General features: G+C 36.8%; 1 protein-coding gene across 1 annotated transcript; it reads right to left on the bottom strand.

Moving 5' to 3' along the window:
- Positions 1 to 3,161: 3,161 nt before the first annotated feature.
- On the bottom strand, positions 3,162 to 17,608 carry LOC117400604 (G1/S-specific cyclin-E2-like). Its single transcript, XM_034000796.3, has 12 exons — positions 17,470 to 17,608; positions 12,315 to 12,353; positions 12,130 to 12,202; positions 11,965 to 12,024; positions 10,254 to 10,399; positions 8,294 to 8,429; positions 7,924 to 8,070; positions 7,368 to 7,463; positions 7,027 to 7,161; positions 5,429 to 5,540; positions 4,990 to 5,147; positions 3,162 to 4,582 (listed from the first exon to the last, which is right to left on the bottom strand). The coding sequence occupies exons 2-12, from the start codon at positions 12,326 to 12,328 to the stop codon at positions 4,475 to 4,477; spliced, it is 1,185 nt and encodes a 394-aa protein (XP_033856687.1). The 5' UTR covers positions 12,329 to 12,353; positions 17,470 to 17,608; the 3' UTR covers positions 3,162 to 4,474.
- Between the last annotated feature and the right edge of the window lie 881 nt (positions 17,609 to 18,489).

Here is an 18,489-nt window from a genome sequence, read left to right as displayed (position 1 = left end):
GCTACCCTCTGTGAGGGAAGTGCATGTCTGGATGGTCCAGCGCCTGCACATCCAGAGTGCCCCATCTTGCGACCTGCGCTGCCACGGCCGGAGTGCCCCATCATGCGACCTTCACTGCCTGCCGCTGCCGGAGAGCCAGGCGTTGTGGCCTGCACTGTCGCTGTCGGAAAGCCCTGCACCAGTAATTGATGCTAATTGGGGAGTGTCCACATGTATAAAAGCAAGGATAAATTCTTTGTTGGGAGTGGTGTTTGGAGAAGGAAAGCCAGTGAAGCGTAGCTCAGCCTGGTTCTTGTAAGTTTTGAGTTTGACTCTTGCTGTATTTGTTTATTGTTGTGTTGTCCCCCTGTGGGATTAATAAATGTGCACTTTAGCGCTTAAACTGCAGTTTTCCAGCTTCTGATTCTCCTCCCTGCCGGTAACAGCTTGGGCCGTGACGTTATCCTGCTACAAATACGCATATCAATTTTGCTGGCAAACACCTGTAAATAATAATGATGGAGTGATACAGCAGCGTGTATCACTTGGTATTTGTAAATCCCCAGGTTTGACCTGCAACCAAAAGTCCAGTTTTACACACAAACACTAAACACAAAACACAAACACAGTTCCTAGTGATAATGAATAAGTGCAAGTGGTGTATTACATTTCTCCGTGAAATGCAGGGGTGAAATTGATGTGTGGGTTTATGCTGGCTTCTGCTACAGCTCCGGATCGTGTTATAGGTAGTCTAGTTTAAAACAAATAGACAGTTATAACAAACACTAACAGACAAAACAAACTCACGGTTTACAGTACGGTAACACAGGCTCCTTGTAGGTTGTCTCTAACCATTTACCAAGGAACAGATCACGTACACTATGTCCCCTATTTATATCCTCGCTCATGACCCCTAGGTTAACGAGCACATCCGCTCCTCCAATCCTCGGATGCCACACCATTTACCGTCTGGGTCATTGAGTTTGGATACCGTAGCTCCGCCCCTTTCTTAAATTACCGACTTCCACCTACCCTACGGAATAAATTGTCATGCCATTTAGTTAAGGGTACTCTGTTCCTTTTACACAGTGCCCTCACAGGTTGAGAGGGAGATCTAACACCAAGAATCATTCAATCTCTGTCACAGGTCACTAGAGACTAGATCATGTCAGTATAGCTAATTGTAGTCTGTCTGGGAATTGCCAGAAACACGTGTCCAGTAATATCAAATCAAAACATACAGTTGAATCCACTTAGTTGCAATGAGTGTTTGTGGCTGGTTAATAAGCCTTAGGATTTTCCGGCACCCTCTTTATCCCCCTCAACCTAACCTACCAATTGACCTATTTGTCAACTGAATGCAAACACACACATACACACAAGTAGGGCTTGAAGTTTTCATGTTTTATGTTTGTTTTTACCTTCATATCTTGCCTGAGCCTAATTCTGGTCCTATTAATTTGATTTCAAACAGAGCTGACAAGGTATCTGACCCGTATCCTTTTCTTATGAAGATCCAGGAGGCACAGGAGGAAAGATTGTTATAGCTATTCTTTAAGTGAACATAAATAATAAAACACATTGCTTCCTGAGTAGTGTATTTAAGAAATGATTTGGAGTGTAGTGTACACATTTGTTTATTAACAATTTTCTTAAGAATGTGGAATGTTTTTTTTTTTTTTTATAGAAAGATCCTGTACATTAAAACTTGCTTTTGATTCTTGGATACTAAATAAATCAAAACATTTTCACTTGTCCTTGCTTTTTTTTCTGCTGTAGTCATCTCAATATATTGGATTGTGTTAGATAGATTGCCTAAAAGCTTTGCAGAAGTGATATTATTGTCCCTGGCTAGGGACACATGTGCTAATAAAATAAAGTTAATTTGAGCAAACATTTAAATGTGCCTGGTAGATGCAGCGTATTATATTTGTTATTTTCCACTACTAGCCTTGTTTGGATTCTAAAAATGACTGTTTGGCCAAGAAATGAAAATACAATTTGTCAGCCCAGAAATTAGTGTTTTATGAAATATTTCCTTGATAAAAACATATAAGATATCCACCAAAAAAGAAATAGCAGCAAGTACGATTTTATATATATTTCTAAACTGCAAAAAACAGTTCCAGTAGGATCACTACTGGGTTATTTTTAGTTTTCATTGACCCAGTTATTTAAAATACATGGACTTATTCCCAAAGGTGGAACTTATTTAAATAAGTCAGCCTATTTTAATGAATACAATTGATATTTATGAAACTGTCCAATACTGACACCAACAGAAACTGTTTCTTAACATCAAACTATTTATTTATAACACACAAGTTAAAGCCATGTTAATGGGACCCATTGATTTTGTGTATTTTGTTGCTATCTCATTTATTTAAAAAAAATACAGCTGTAATGTAAATAAATATGCAGGATACCCTAAAATACAGTATTAGGTTTCCAATGTAGACTTTTCTGAGTGTCCGACTGTGATGAAGGCCATACATAGAATAGTTTCTTGCCTAAGTGCTGATATGTTTGGTAAATAATGTGGCCTTGTGGTGGTGAGCCGCCCCTTTGTTTGTTATTTATTTATATTATGCTTTATGTTTATATTATGGCGAAAGCCGATTGTTATGTTATTGTTTTGTATTTTAAAAACCTTGTGAGGATGCGTGACTGATCAGCTAGTGATTTATTTAACTAGCTGACAGTCACGCATCCTTACTAAACTCGTGCAGACTATGGCCGAGGGGTAATAAGATAATTAAGTTAACCCCTCGCCTGCATATTAAAACCTTGCAGCTGTCCGCGCTCAGGGGTAATGTACAGAGTACGGGAGAGCGAGCAAGGTGGGAGAGATTTAAAAGCTAAACAACTGCGATAAGGATTTGAAAAAATAAATATAATACATACATTTTAAAAAGCAAAACAATTTCAAAGTAGTCCTGTGAAATTTGAAAATATTACCAATTCCTATATTTATGTGTTTTAAACGTTTCCACTGAATCCTCACACATATTACTGCTGATTTACTTGCTTTAGATCAAAGCTATTGGGCAAACAGAACTAAATGCTAGTAACCGAGAGGATGAGAAAAAGAAGAAGAAATTTCTCCAAGCAATGGCAAAGTTATACTTCTAAAACTCTATTGATTTGACTTCTTAAATGTGAAATAAAGAAACATTTGTAGATAAAACAAAAAATCCCAGCATTTTTTATTTGTTATGTTAAAAAATAAACATTAAAACAAACACACTGCTATTGTTAATTTACATTTTTACAAAGTACATATTTACAAATTTTCAAATCTGAAACATGTCCTAGTGCAGGGGTAGGCATCTCTAGTCCTGGAATGCCACAGACACTTCTGTTTTTTGTTTTACCCAAGCCCCATTAATAAATTAATTGTTTTATTGATTTGCTTATTTGGTTAGAATTACCATGTGTTCCAGGTATTTAGCAATTGCCAATTAAGATACCTACAAAACCTGCAGGATTGTGGCACTCCAGGAACAGGGTTGCCTACCCCTCTCCTAGTGTATAAACCATGTAGTATCACAGCCTGACAAAGCTAAGAAAGTAACTAGTCTGCTAGTTACTGATGCTCTGCATCATTCAATCTTGAGGTTTAGATGCCAACTATAGCGGATATCCAAATTCAGCCTTGAATTGTGAGGAACTACTGGCCCAGATGGGACAGAAGGCCATTTACTAAGTAATGTAACTTTTGAGAAGGAAAGCAAACATTTTATCCTCCAACTGAACTCTTCTATGGGGGGTAGCTGCAGGATATCATAAGAAGCCTGAAATATAAATAACTATTGACATACTTTTAATTATTAAATACTTGCCTTTGGCAATGAGGTTAAGTTAAGGGTATTTAGGGGAGAGGGGTAAATTCATAGTTACTGATATTTTTTTTATTATTTTTTTTACAAATAAACATTTGTATATAAAAGAGCCCAACACATATTTACAAAAAAAACAAACATAAAAAAACACAATAACCTGGAATGAAATTGTATCACAGCATCTACTACAAGTTGTATAAATATAGGATTTTGTCATTAAGCTCAAAAATACTTCCCACAATTACAAAAATAAAATCTTATCAAGTTTCCCAGGAGTTACATTAATTCACAAGAATATTATGTAAACATTCCCTAGATCTGGCTCATGTAAAATTCAATTTTTTTGAGACAAACAATAAAGTCTGTAGATTTCAAAGCATTGTGCAACCTGTTGAATGTTGTGCATGTGTGTTGTACCTTATTCAAGGATGTAGAGCAACACACTGTTCAAGGCATAATACATTGTTACTGGCCACAAACCTGCTGAAATATTGCGGTAGGGCATAATGTATACCTCTAAGCCTTTTTGGTACAGAAACTGTAATACTTTATGGACCATTCTATATATATATATATATATATAAATTCATTTATTCTGAAACTGTATTATTTATTTTGGTCCACACGTGTGCTGGATGGTTAGTATATAAGATTCAAAGTGGCTTTTCTGTGCTTTTTGGTGGTGTCAAGATGCCTCCCACTGATGCCGGTGATAACCGTCCCATAGTAGGAGTTTCTGCCTGCTTCTGGTGAGCTTCATTCTAAAAGAAGATATGGATAATTAAGACACAGGCATTTACATGTAAGCAGCCGAGTTTAACTGTTGAAGCAAGTCCTGTCCACAGAACGAGGGCTGGGCTTTTTCAGATGGTGGGCTATATTGGAGGGGTGCAGTCATTCTGTATGCCATTTTTCAAAGGACTGCATTGATGAGAAAGAGTAGATCTTTGGTGCCCCTGTCAGAATTCCTGTGGAGGCTGGGACCTCTTAATCCTGGCAAAGCCTTTGAAAAACCTTATACCCTTTATAAACTAAAATGCAAAAAGTAGACAACTAAGAGTAAGAGAATTAACTCATAAAATATGTAGTAGTTTTGTTTGACCGTTCTGTGTAATTACAGGTATGTTATATTTGTAAGGGGATAGAAATATGTTTCAAATGTACTTACCAGTATGTCCAGGTAATTGGTGTGGGTTTGGATATTGTGTCTGTCCTCTGTAGAGATTTTCTGGAAATCTTTCAACTTAGCAGGAGAGCTTTCTGTTACAGTCTTAGCAAAAGGAGCCATCCAGTTCACACAGTTTGAAATGGAGTCCCAATTTAACCCTTTGGAGTAAATAAATAAAGTTTGTGTTTGACCTTCTGTCCATTATGGTGACAAAAGGAAACAGCTAGGCTGTTCTGGAGTAATTTAAAAAAAAAAACAAAAAAACATGTTTTTGTACAAAACAGAATATGTGATTTGAATCTGAAGTTATACATACACACACACACACACACATACATATATATATTATATATATCAATGTGTGTTTGTTTGTGAACACTGTGACATTCTTATACACTTGTCATAATTAACACTTAAATACTATTTAGTAATTTCTTACCTGATACTTTCTGAACCACTTCTAATGAGGTATAGTGAAAAAATGCAGCAGCCGCCAATACTCCATACTGGTAATCTAATGAGTTGATATCAAGGATGCATACATCTAAAAGCTGAAGAAAATAAAGAGGTTAATACTTACATATGCCATTATGAATAATATAGTCACAATGCCAGTTAATGTGAAAACTTGTTTGTTTCATAGGTGCTACATTAAGACGAGAGAATGGGCAGAGGTAAACCATGCCTTCAAGTTTAATGTCAATGTGACGGCCTGCCTTAAATACAGGGGTTCCATATCCAATTTACTTATAGTGAATCAGAAAGGCCTGTAGTGATATGGTTCTGCATGTCATTCTGATTTGCAATTAAGCATGAGCCTCCTTGTTAGGGAATCCAATCCCGGACACGGTTTTCAATCCCAGGATTTGGGGATTGATTTTTTAATCCCTACTCCTAGTCCTTTATAGAGAGCTGTGCCAATAAGGCAGGTAATAACATGACTGATTTCTGACTTCTGTGCACAGCACTGGTCATCTCTGCCCACTCTGTCAGGCAGTTTAGTGTGATAAAATCTATCACATTAAGTGGCAAAGCCTCCAGAACGTAACTGGTTTAAACCCAAGGCAACTTAAAACAAATACAAGATGTGTGATTTGTGGTATTTATAGACACAAAGAAATACATGTTCTAATTACAGTACACCCTTGCTGTAACGAACCTGTTGGGGTCCAAGCGTTTTGTTTGTCATATCGAGGGGTCCGTTATAGCAAAAGGACAATCAAAATGAACGATACACTGCTGGAGTAAGTTAATGAGATGAGATTGTGAATAAAGCTAGTCTTTGTTCCAGTGCCTGTTTGTTTCATGTATGCAGTATTCTGCCTTTGCTTTATCCTATTTGTTAAAGAATTAAAACCTAGTACAAAAAGCAAAACTCCCAAATTGAAGCCGAGCTTTTATTCCAAGTCAACCCGACTTAAAGTTCATCAGATCCTCAATTTTTTGTTGTTTTTGTTTTTTCTTTAATCAATTTTGCTTTGCCGCATGGTTCCTGAACAAGCCCGAAAACAGTGGTTTTTGACAACCTATATTTATGACAGAAATATGACTGTGTTACTCCTTTTTTCAAAAGATCAATATTGTTTCCAGCTTTGTTGCAACATAAAATGATTTTTGTTTTGGAGGCAGTTACGAAGCGCACGCTTTTTATTAAGACAAAAGAGTTGACTTTACTGCGGAGATGGCATCCCGTGTGTACAGACCAGGATTTTGACAGTGTGTGTTTAAATTATCTTTTTTAGTTTTTTTATTTGAGGTCAAGGGGCCAGGTTCGTTATAATGAAGGGCGCTATGGCGAGGGTGTACTGCAGGGCTACTCAACTCTGGTTCTGGAGGGGCGGTGTCCCTCCTGGTTTTTGTTCCAATTGTAAATTACTTAATTGGACCAATTAAATGCTTATTAGAATCTTAATTGGTCCAATTAATCAATTTAGTGTACAGTTAGAACAAAAACCAGGAGGGACAGCGGCCCTCCAGGACCAGGGTTGAGTAGCCCTGGTGTACTGTATAACCAAGTAATCCTATCTGGATATTTACCTGTGCTACCTGTATAAAAGTGTCCTGAGAAAACTGAGGTAGTAAAATATTTGGGTCTTCTTTTAAAGAGGCCATTTGAATGTAGAGTTTCAACCAAGAGATGACAGTCTCCGGACAGAGGTCCCAGTTCAATGCCTGATTGGAATAAACAAAAGTTAGCCACTGTCGTGAAAGCTGTCTCCAACATGATATCCTTTCAGATAGAAACGCTGCAAACTTTGTACTGGAGCAAATAAAAAAAGTACTTAAATCATTGTGTTTTCTTTTTTATAAAATATGATGTAAAACAAAAATAAATAAATAAATAAATAAATAAATAAATAAATAAATAAATATCATACCTTTAATACAATTAACTCCATGTCTAGGATTTCTTCCTCTGCACAGGCACCATCTGTGATATAGGCTAACTCATGCAGTTTTGGAGGGTAGATTTCCTACAGATAGAGATTTAGAATGAGAAACACAGGATGCTGTAGGCTTTTTTTTTTTTTTTTTTTTTAATGAATGGCTTCATAACATATCACCCACAGCTGTTAACATTTTCACTGTCCTAAAGAATACCCATGCCTTTGCCATCAGCTTTAGTTTAAGCCACAAGGAACTGAAAGTATTAGCAATTCTATGTTCTTCACCAGGAAGTCGACTCATCTGTACATGTATCAAATCGGTAGAAATACCTGCCATCCAACTGCATTCAAAATGCACATGTTTTAAACATGTAGTTGTGTGTTGTGTTTGACCTAAGGAAATAGATTTTACAAATGTGCCCAGTGCATTACAGTGGTTTTGAAGAGATCAGAGTGCAGTATTGTGAATGAAAAGTATTTTAGGGTAAAGGGAAGGGATAAACTTGTATAAAGATCTCAGAGCAACACCAGTTAACTTTATAGTTACCTCTATTTTGCAAGCAATGAAGAGTGAGGTAATTCCTATGAGCTGTAGCCTGTTCTTGTTGATATTCTCTTGAGTCAGCATAAATCTGTCAAAGAAGTCCTGAGCCAGGTAAAAGGTTTCTCGATGAAGTGTGTACACCTCACATACCTGAACAAAGAAAAAAATAGTGAAATTGCAATAAATCCATCAGAACACCATCCCTAATGCACAGAAGCTTTTAACCAAATCCTGATTAAGGTTAGGTGTTTGTATTGGAAAGTATTTAGTTAAAAGCTTAAACATCTTAACCTTTTAGTTTCCTAATCACCTGAAACGGTGAATCAAACTGTTCAAAACATCACTCATTTGTGATATGTCATGTTTAACGTACCTCTAGGAGCCAGTCGAGAAGAATCGCCCTCATTTTTGGCTGCAGCTTTGAGTGCTGGCACAAGAAGTTTTTGTCATGGACATACTTCAATTCCTTGTTGAGCATTTTTACCCACACATCATCTGAATTCCCCCAGCTGTCAATACAAAAGAAAATACATGTGATGCAACTGTAGGACCATAAGAGTATTTAAAAGGGTTAAAGTTTGCTGTAATGATCTAGCACGAGAAATAAAGTTGAGGAGTTTGTAACAGAGTAGCTTGGAAAGAAATAGGCCCCTGGTCACCATAGTAACATCTGATAAGTTTTGGGGGGAGACAGGCTCTCCCAAATTCCTGAAAGCTGGAATAGGCCTCTGAATAAGTAAGAGAGAGCAGGGATGCACCTGGCTCTCAAGGTCACTTGTTGCAAAAAGAAATAATTCTAATTAAGAGGGAAGCTAGTCTTTGTTCCAGTGAATTATACAGTCAGAGAATAGGATGCACGCTATCAACATCTAGAAAATAAGACAGAGAAAGGAAAGAGCAGGCGTAACATCTTAAACTGCAAAGCTACTTCAACATCAAACGGCGAGTAAGTCAGAGAAAAGGGAGCATGCTGTCAACATCTAATGAGCAACGTCAGAAGAGCGAGGAATCCCAAGGATATTCAACCGCAACACCCCAGAATGTGGTTATAATTGTGAGAAGTTTAAAAAATACAAAAAGGACTAGAACTTGACCAACTAGATCGCCATCGAAGAAAGAGGAAAGGTCAACAGACATTGAACCAATAAATTAATGAACTGATGGGTAAATATTGTGACTTTCTTCCTATGCATCAGGACGCGGGCCAGTTGCTAGGAAATCTGGACTGTCCCGACCATATAGGGACTGATGACATGTATGTTTACATCATTTTTGACACTCACTGCAGGTTCAGTTTTCCCTTATGGGATGTACATTTATTGTTGATTTTGTGAACTGCATATGTGGAACAGGGTCAAGGTTAATTGATTTTTTATTTATTTATTTATTTATTTTAAGAGCTTAACTCGGTAGAATATATTCGCTAGACTAGCGAGCGAGTAAAAAGAATCTATGGAAAATCATCTAGCGAGTATATTTCTTGCGAATAACCTGAAAACGTAGCGACACATGCAAATTAGGCTATGACATCACGAAACGTCACAGGGAATTCCCTTTGACTCGCCAGAATTTGCAGTGGATGGAAAACCATTTTTTTTTTTGCCCTTATGTCGCTACTACTTTTGTAGCAATTTTACAGAATAACTTATAAACTCGCTCGATAAATGGATGGAAAGCGCACTATTGCGTATTCCCAGTTCAACATAGAGATTTACTGAGTTTGTATTTTGATAATTTTCCTGACTCGTATATACATATATATTCAAACAGTTATCGTTTTTACATGTTTTATTGATGTTATTTGATTTAAGAACCTTGCTATTATTCTAGAAAGACAAATATAAAATGTTGATGAATGCTTGCTTTTACTTATAATTGACATGTCACATTTAAGTTGAAATATTAACTGAATATTATCCATTGATAAACTGAAAGTACTGATTATTTTAACACTAATTAACTTTTCTCACTTCTGTACTGTATTACTGAACTCACTTTGATAAAATCTATAGACTATATAACCGTGTTGTGTTGTTATTGTTCAACTGTGTTTCACTTTCCGGATCTTGAGCTTGGTTGGAAGTAATTAATAATTAAGAGTGATAATTAATTAAAACCATTACATATATCAGCTAATTACTCTTGATTGGGTATTGTAAATGTATGTACTTGTTGACAGTTCCCACACAACCTAGGTAACAACTAACCTCTAAACAACTAACTAAATTGTTAAATTAAAATATGTATTTCTAAAACAGTGCTCCTAGTGAGTAATCTATACAGAATGTATTAAAAAAAACTGTTCAAGTCTCAAAACATATTAATGAACATACCTAAGGCATGGTAGTGGGGAAGGCTTTATAAAAAGGTTTTTGAATCTGTACTTTGTGAACCCGGAGAAGTCTGTGACCTCCATTTCTTTATGGGGAGTTTCAATGAGCATGCAGGGGCTGATTCCACCTCCGGGTGCCCAGAGATTCTGCAGGTTAAAATAAAAAAAAAGCTTATTATATATGCAATCTAAAATGTTATATAGTGCGGGTTAACAATAAGACTCCTTGTATTCTTAATGTACCAATAACATTTTAAAGGGCTTGTAACCCTCACCAACCCTACCAAATGTTTTATGACAACGCATTCATGTAATTTTTGCTTTAAATGTAGTTATTGCACGTTGAAATTTACTCAAGAAAAAAAACAGTAAATGTTTTTCTGGTTATGCATGGTGCCTTATATGGTCAATATTCAATAGTTATTAACATAGCATTTCAAACGCCATATATAATCCTTGTGCACTTGTCATGATTTACAGTATGCTTGCCAAGATTCATTACTTGTATTTAAAAGTATAATTATTTGTGCAAATTGGGTAATTCACCACCAGACAGAGGCGCATTTACAGCTATGGCCAAAAGTTTTGCATAACCTATAATTTTATGACAAATAAACTCGATATGAACATAATTTAGATAGTTTATTTCACATCATGTAATCAAATATTACTATAAAATAATATCGCAAAAGTCTACCGGAAGCCTTAATAGCAGTATTTCATGTTAGATTTCGAAATGTCACATTTTTCAATTTGTGTCAGTTTTTCGTTAAGTATATTCGTTAAGCGGTATGTAATGCAATATGTTAACGTAACATTATTCAGTGGATTTAATTATATTTTATTAAGTACAATTAGTTTATGCTACAGTGATGACAAACGTTTGGACATCACTGTACAATTGTACACAAATCAGTGAAACATTTAAACATTTGCTAGGGAAAACCCCCGCTTTATTTAATTTGCGATTAATTCTATAATTCTGTACTAAAATATAACCTGGGATACACACAATGCATTTTGGTATAAGCCCCAATTTGAAGGCTATCATAAATACCACATTCAATAGCGCAAACAACTGAGACAGAACAATACACGATTCAAAACAAACACCTTATGTTTGTAATTGTTACATTGTTAGTACAATACATGACATCCTTAAACCAATTGATCTGAACCACTATGTATAGGTTATCTCTACAAGCTGGTTCATTAAAACGGTTTTGGTTAAGATTTGTTAAATGCAAGTTAAACTGTAAAAACAATAAAACTTCTAAAAGTTTTTTGGTCAAAGTTATTTGTTTCCTTTCCATTATTTATAAAATAATTAAATAAAGGGAACAAAGAATCTTGATCTGATTAGGATTAGGCGGGTACGAAGGGGAGGAGAGGGAGGGACGAAACTCCAGCAGGAAACAGCTGCTGCTTCAAGGCGCAAGAGTAACCTACTGACACAATTACACAGTGACATACAAAGCTGACAACTGCTTGATATCCACTATCCATGCCCATGTACAAATCACAAGTCGCCTTCATTTTATTATCGTTGTTGTTTGTATTACCGTTGATGTAATTCGAACTTAGAATGCAGTACTAATGTGTTCACATGTTGGTCAATTATGTTTACAAAGATGAGTAACAATCAATATTAATTGTATTCGTTATGCTATAACTTTTTTTTTTAATGCCATTCATTTAAGGTTTTCTCTTACCTGTATCTCATAGCTGTGCTTTTTGGAGACGTGTGTTTCTAGCTTTCTCCTGCTGCATCCCTGAAAAATGTCAAACAATGCTTGTAGTAAAGCGCATACATCATGGCTTTTTGATGACACATTTGTAATGCCTAGTATTTTACAGTGTAGGGTTAGGGTACTCACCTCTAACTTTCTTTTTCTTGCATTTTGGTCTTTCTGAGGGCACGTGTTTTCAATTTTAGCTTGTAAACGGCCACTGCAACGTTAAAATAAATACAATTAATTTACCAGTATTTAAAAATAATAGTGGCTCGTGCCAGAAGTAACTAAATATATAAAATATGTCCGTTTATTCATTTTGAAATTACCTGCGCCTTGACATCCTCGTAGTTGACAGACGTAAGCTTCTAATAATATAAAAGAAAAAGAAAATATATAAGTGGGTATGAATTTTAATTACTTAGGTGGCGGCGGTAAACTCAGTCAGAGCAGTAGGTTAGACTCGCTAGGGTCGGGAACACTGGTTACTTTCGTAAAGCGACTCTTTTGGCATTTTGTACAATAACAGCGAATGCATTTTATTTTCCGCAGACTAATGTACATAAAACAAAATAAGTAAGTGATTTTTTTTTATTTAAACCCATTATATTTTTACATTTTATAAAAGCCGGCTCCGCGCCAATTTGGAGGTATGACACAGGCCCGGTTTTTGGGATGGAACCGCATAACAGTCTCGCGTTTTGATTGGTCCATATCTGTCACATGAATATGTCGTCACACGAGTGGAAAAGCGTGCAGGCATTTTTAACATTGTGATCAGATAGAGAGAGTGATCTGCTTTCCACAACCTTACCATTAATATATATTGTGGTATTACACTGTACTGATATTACAAACTATGAGGAATTACTTTATATAAATTATCATGTTATGCACGCATGTAAGAATTGGCTTTCTGTGGTGGTGTACTTTTTTCTTTCAAGTAGCATATATCTATAATCGTTTTTGCGATATATTTTAATATAAAACATATACACTATTGCAGTTTTGTTACAGGATACATTAGTTTATCTCTAATGTAATCACAGTTTTACATATAGACTGCCCCTGTTTTCATTTACGTCGCAAATTCTGGGCCGCTTTACTTTTCAGATAATGTCCCAAATTCTGGGCCGCTTTGATTTTTAGATAACGTCCCAAATTCTGGGCCGCTTTGGTTTTTAGATAACGTCCCAAATTCTGGGCCGCTTTGATAACATCCCAATTTCTGGGCTGCTCTGGTTTTCAGATAACGTTCCGAATTCTGCATTTTCGAATTCAGGCCAGTTTTTGAGATATTCTGCTTAGCTGACAGCCGAGTTTCTAAGTCATGCATGCACAGTTTACCATAAACTGGACCGTTAATTCATTTAAGAGTACATGAATCAAAGTTAATGTATTTTTTACTCTCCTCAGAAAACATTTAGGAACATGGTATACCAAAAAAAAAAAAAGGTCATCTCATTTGCTTATGTAATGTCCATCAATATATAGTGAGGCATAGGGGTTTATCAGAACTTCTGGGTTTAAGAGACCAGTGCCCTTCAACAACTTCAAATAAATCCTATTGTATTGTATTAGTCAGCATTTCCCTTATCTATTCCTGATCATTTATAGTGTAGGTCAGGGGTTTTCAACCTTTTTTTGAAACTGTAGCCCTTCTATCTGGAGGTTTCAGCTCGAGTACCCCTTTACAATTTTCGCTCAACTGAACGGTACCTCAGTTACAATAAAATGGAGAATAATCTGATGACCCCCCCCCCCCCCCCCCCCCCCCCCCCCCCCCGTTTATTTAATAAATCTGGGTGACAAACTGCTGGTTTAGGACAGAACAACAAACAGTAAGCTTAATTCTTAAAACTTTTAACTACAAGTATTTGGATGCACAGAATTAAAAAGACAAGTATTAGGTTAGGAGCACACCTATTTTTTTGTAACTTTGACGGCCTTTTGTAAAAGTTTGAAGACCTTTTGATACCCAGCATACACTGCAATACCCAGCAAAGTTATACACTGATATTCTGATAGCACAGCAATTCAAATGAAGTTTGTAATTGGTTGTGTTCCTCAAATACACAATAAAAAGTGATATTTATAGGGTATACAGTTATACAGCGATACAGTGGTTTGGACATCTAAGAACAGGTACTGCGAGCATCTGGATTCATACTCAGAGGTACTCTGTATCCTCCTGGGACATTCACAGCTTGTCTGACACCCTCTTGTAGTTGCCCGTTTCTGCATATAAAGCAAAATGCTGTTTGTCAATCTCTCTTTTTTCTTATAAATCAGTCTTTGCAAGAATCATTCCAAAAACACTTGAATCAGTTAGGCACTACAGGCCTTTAAATTGCAGTACCAATTTGCAAGTTGCTAAGTGGTTGCGTTCCTCAAATTTGCAGTGCAAAGTGATATCTTAAAGAATAGGGTATGTAGTGCTTTTTTTCGCCTCCCCTCGCTTTTGGTGCAAAATTGTGCTCCGATACACTCAGGCTGATACTGTGATCACAAAACACTTGGAATGGACTTAAATTGGTGCTTCTGTACTCTTTTTAGATGCACAACAATCTTAGCTAAAGAAAATGGGTTCCTTCGAGTTCGTAAGACCCACGACCGCCATTAGCTGAGCCTTACCCCGATGGTGTTTTTATAATGGGATTTGCCATAGGGAAGGGGATGGTCTCTTATCGTACCCGTATCTCCACGACCCCTGGGCCAACAAACTCAGAAGGACATTCTTTGCATGCACAAGAGTCTTAGCTAAAGAAAGACATCAGCCACGGGTTCAAACGCCACCCCACCGCCAGATGGTGGCCGTTGCCCCAAAGGGGTTTTATAATGGGATTTCCCATAGACATTTTTCAGGGTGCTGTATCTCGGGTTCCGGGGGTCCCCAAGACTTGAAAATCGGTATGGAGGTCCACCTCGGGGCCCCTGTCGATCCCTCCAAGTGACGTGTCCCCAGCTAGAAAGGACACCAGTTTAGACTTTTTTTGCCAACCTGGAGCTCAAAAGCTATTGGAAATGCAACCTTGACATGCCATCATGCTGAAAATGTGAAAATTTGTTGAAAATGTAGCATTTGAAAACGGGTTGCTCCCTGTGAAAGAGGGCCCCCAGACATGACCCTAGGAAGTTCAACCCGGTTTCTAGGCCCCGGGGTCATGGAGATATGACCCCGAAAAGGGTAGTTTTTGGACATTTTTGACAGGGCGTATCTCGGGTTCTGTGGGGGTTAGGAACTTGATTTTTTTTTTGCGTTGGGGCCCCATGGGGCCCCGCACAAGGAGTCACTATTTTTATGGTTCAAATGCCAGGACGGATTGGCAAAGTGAATTTTTTCGTCATGACATGAGTTTTTGGGTGAACCACCACACCTTTTTAGGGGGTGGTTTGGGGTGCTCCCCTGAGTCTATATCACTTTGAATGGTGGTTCTACGTGCTCGGGTTCGAGAGATATGCCTGAAAATGTGTTTTATAACACTGCCATAGACATGAATGGGGCTGAATACCCGAAAATATATTTTGCAAAGAATTGCTAAGGTGGGTGTATGCGTGCAGGAGTTGTATGGTGGGTGTATGCGTGCAGGGGTTGCATAGTGGTGTGTGCGTGCAGGGGTTGCATGGTGGGTGTATGCGTGCAGGGGTTGCATGGTGGTGTGTGCGTGCCAGGATTGCATGGTGGTACATGTGTGTGGAGGGGAATTGGAGTTCAGGTTTTGCCACAAGAGGGGCGGGGAAAAGACTGGGAAGGGTAGGATAAAAGAAAAATTACTACAATCATTTATTTTCACTTTCGACTCCCAGTCTCCTTTCCCTCACTTTATGATTTTATTTTGTGATTATTTAATTACTGTCAAAATAAACGGCCTTCAATTACTCACAGTTGCAGTCTCATTTCTGTCCAAAAAGAACCTGAAACACTACAATATATTGATGGACGTTACATAAGAAAACGAGATGTCCTTTTTTCAGAATACCATGTTCCTTCCCAAAAATGTGTTTTAATATTAGCCTTTAATAAAGGAAAACGACTGCTTAAATTAATTTTCATGTATCTATTTCAGTGCAATGTAGTTTCTTCATGTAATAAGAAATACGTTTTTTTAACATTTACATTTTTGTTTTTTTCATTAAAAAAAAAAAAAAGATTTCTGGGGAGAGTAAAAAATACATGAACTTTGATTAATGTACTAAGGGTTACTCTCAAATGAATTCACGATCCAGTTTATGGTAAACTGTGCATGCATAAACTCGGCTGTCAGCTGATTCCCCAAAACTGGGCTGAATTCAGAAATGCTAAGCGGCCCAGAATTTGGGATGTTATCTAAACCAAGGCTGCCCATAATTTGGGACGTTATCTAAAAACCAAAGCGGCCCAGAATTTGGGACGTTATCTAAAAACCAAGGCTGCCCAGAATTTGGGACGTTATCTAAAAACCAAAGCGGCCCAGAATTTGGGACATTATCTGAAAAGCAAAGCGGCCCAGAATTTGGGACGTAAATGAAAACAGGGGCAGTCTATATGTAAAACTGTGATTACATTAGAGATAAACTAATGTATTCTGTAACAAAACTGCAATAGCGTGTATGTTTTATATTAAAATATATCGCAAAAACCATTATAGATATATGCTACTTGAAAGAAAAAGTACACCACCACAGAAAGCCAATTCTTACATGCGTGCATAACATGATAATTTATATAAAGTAATTCCTCATAGTTTGTAATATCAGTACAGTGTAATACCACAATATATATTAATGGTAAGGTTGTGGAAAGCAGATCACTCTCTCTATCTGATCACAATGTTAAAAATGCCTGCACGCTTTTCCACTCGTGTGACGACATATTCATGTGACAGACATGGACCAATCAAAACGCGAGACTGTTATGCGGTTCCATCCCAAAAACCGGGCCTGTGTCATACCTCCCAATTTGTTAAGCGGGTAGGGAAAGGATTGGACCTCACTTTTTTGTCACGGATGTACTAGAATTCCCTCCAGGCAAGTACCAAAACAGTAAAATAAAATAAAATAAATATATACATTTTATAGAATAAAGGAATTGTATTTAAATAAAAAAGTGTTTACTAGCATTACGGTACATTAGAAGTTAATCTAATGCACCCTAGTTTCAGTTTAGAAACCAAGTCCCTCCAAAAAAAAAAAAAAAAAACTGGGTAGTCTTACGAAATGCACAGATCGACATTATTAAAAAATATCAACATTAACAAATTAAGCAATGCTAGTCAACATTTCATCAAATGTACATCAAACGTATTTTAATTAAATTGTGTATACACCAAACATTAACCCCTGCCAGAGTGCACTAGTATTTACAAAATAATGTGCTGCCTCTAAACTGTTGCAGTTACCTGCATAACAAATAATGCAATTACATGTTACAATCTTTAAAATAATATAGTAAAAAGTACAGTACATAATATAATAGCTGCTGAGCTACCAACTAACACCACTTACCAGAAGGTCTGGCTGATGAATAGTAAGTGTACATCAGCTGGCGCCGGCGCCAAGCCTTATATCCATCCCGCCGATATACATCTAGTGCGCATGTGTGCCATAGATACTGCGGCAAATATGTACTGCTTTTCAAAATTATGCAAATAGTAAACAGGCGTTTTATATTTTCTGTTAACGTGATGCACAAATGTGTTAACAATAAAAAAAAATAACATTTCAAACGATATAATTTAATTTAAAGCTGGCTCCTCCTTGGAAAGGAGGAGTTTTTGTTTTTATATTCAAAAAACGTCCCTTTCCCATTTCCCGGTTACTTAATTATGTTTCCGTTTAAAAATATCCTATACACAAGACCCTATATTGTTAAAAAGTTACTCTTCTCTGTGTGGTAATGTTGATTATTATTACAGCTATTCGTTGTGTTGGTATGAACTGTTTTGGCCCTCCTATAGGAGGAGTTACAGGCGCGGATTAGCCAATAGAAGGCGACTTGGAAGGAACAACGTGAGCGCTGCAAAATGTAAACAGGGAGAGAAGCGAGTTGCATGGCCAATGCGAAGCGGTGCAGGAAGCAGCGACAGTTCAGTCCATTGATATTAGGTATTATGTTTTATTATGTAAAATTGCTGAAGATTTCAACTATGTTTTCATCCAGAGACTGTGATATAAAGATTGACTTTGCGAAACTGGACACACTTTAGTGATTTATTTTATTTTTTTAAAACAGACTGGGACATTTTAAATTGCCCTTAGTGTTTTACATAAACTCTAAAGAGACTACTCTTTGGGGGTATCAATTCGGTGATAAGTGCTGACAGTAATGAAAATGTTTGCAATGTAACAGAAAATGAGAAAATTATATTAAACAAACAAACAAAAAAATCAACCATAATGAGAGTTCTGCGATATACTGTACATAATGACATGATAATGTTAACTTTTTAATCAGTGACATGGTAATGTGTTTATTTATAAAAAAAAAAAATAAAAAAAAAAAAATTAAAAAGCTATGCTAAACCA

This window comes from Acipenser ruthenus, chromosome 4 (genome assembly GCF_902713425.1).
Source record: "Acipenser ruthenus chromosome 4, fAciRut3.2 maternal haplotype, whole genome shotgun sequence".
Taxonomy (NCBI): Eukaryota; Metazoa; Chordata; class Actinopteri; order Acipenseriformes; family Acipenseridae; genus Acipenser; species Acipenser ruthenus.
This window is presented reverse-complemented; position numbering and strand designations above follow the sequence as displayed.

Excerpts from the sequence above, each read along its gene's own strand:
- LOC117400604 (XM_034000796.3), bottom strand. Across the intron at positions 12,025-12,129 it reads CAAGAAAAAGAAAGTTAGAG|GGATGCAGCAGGAGAAAGCT; the intron begins GTGAGTACCCTA and ends GACATTTTTCAG. Across the intron at positions 10,400-11,964 it reads AGCACAGCTATGAGATACAG|AATCTCTGGGCACCCGGAGG; the intron begins GTAAGAGAAAAC and ends TTTAACCTGCAG.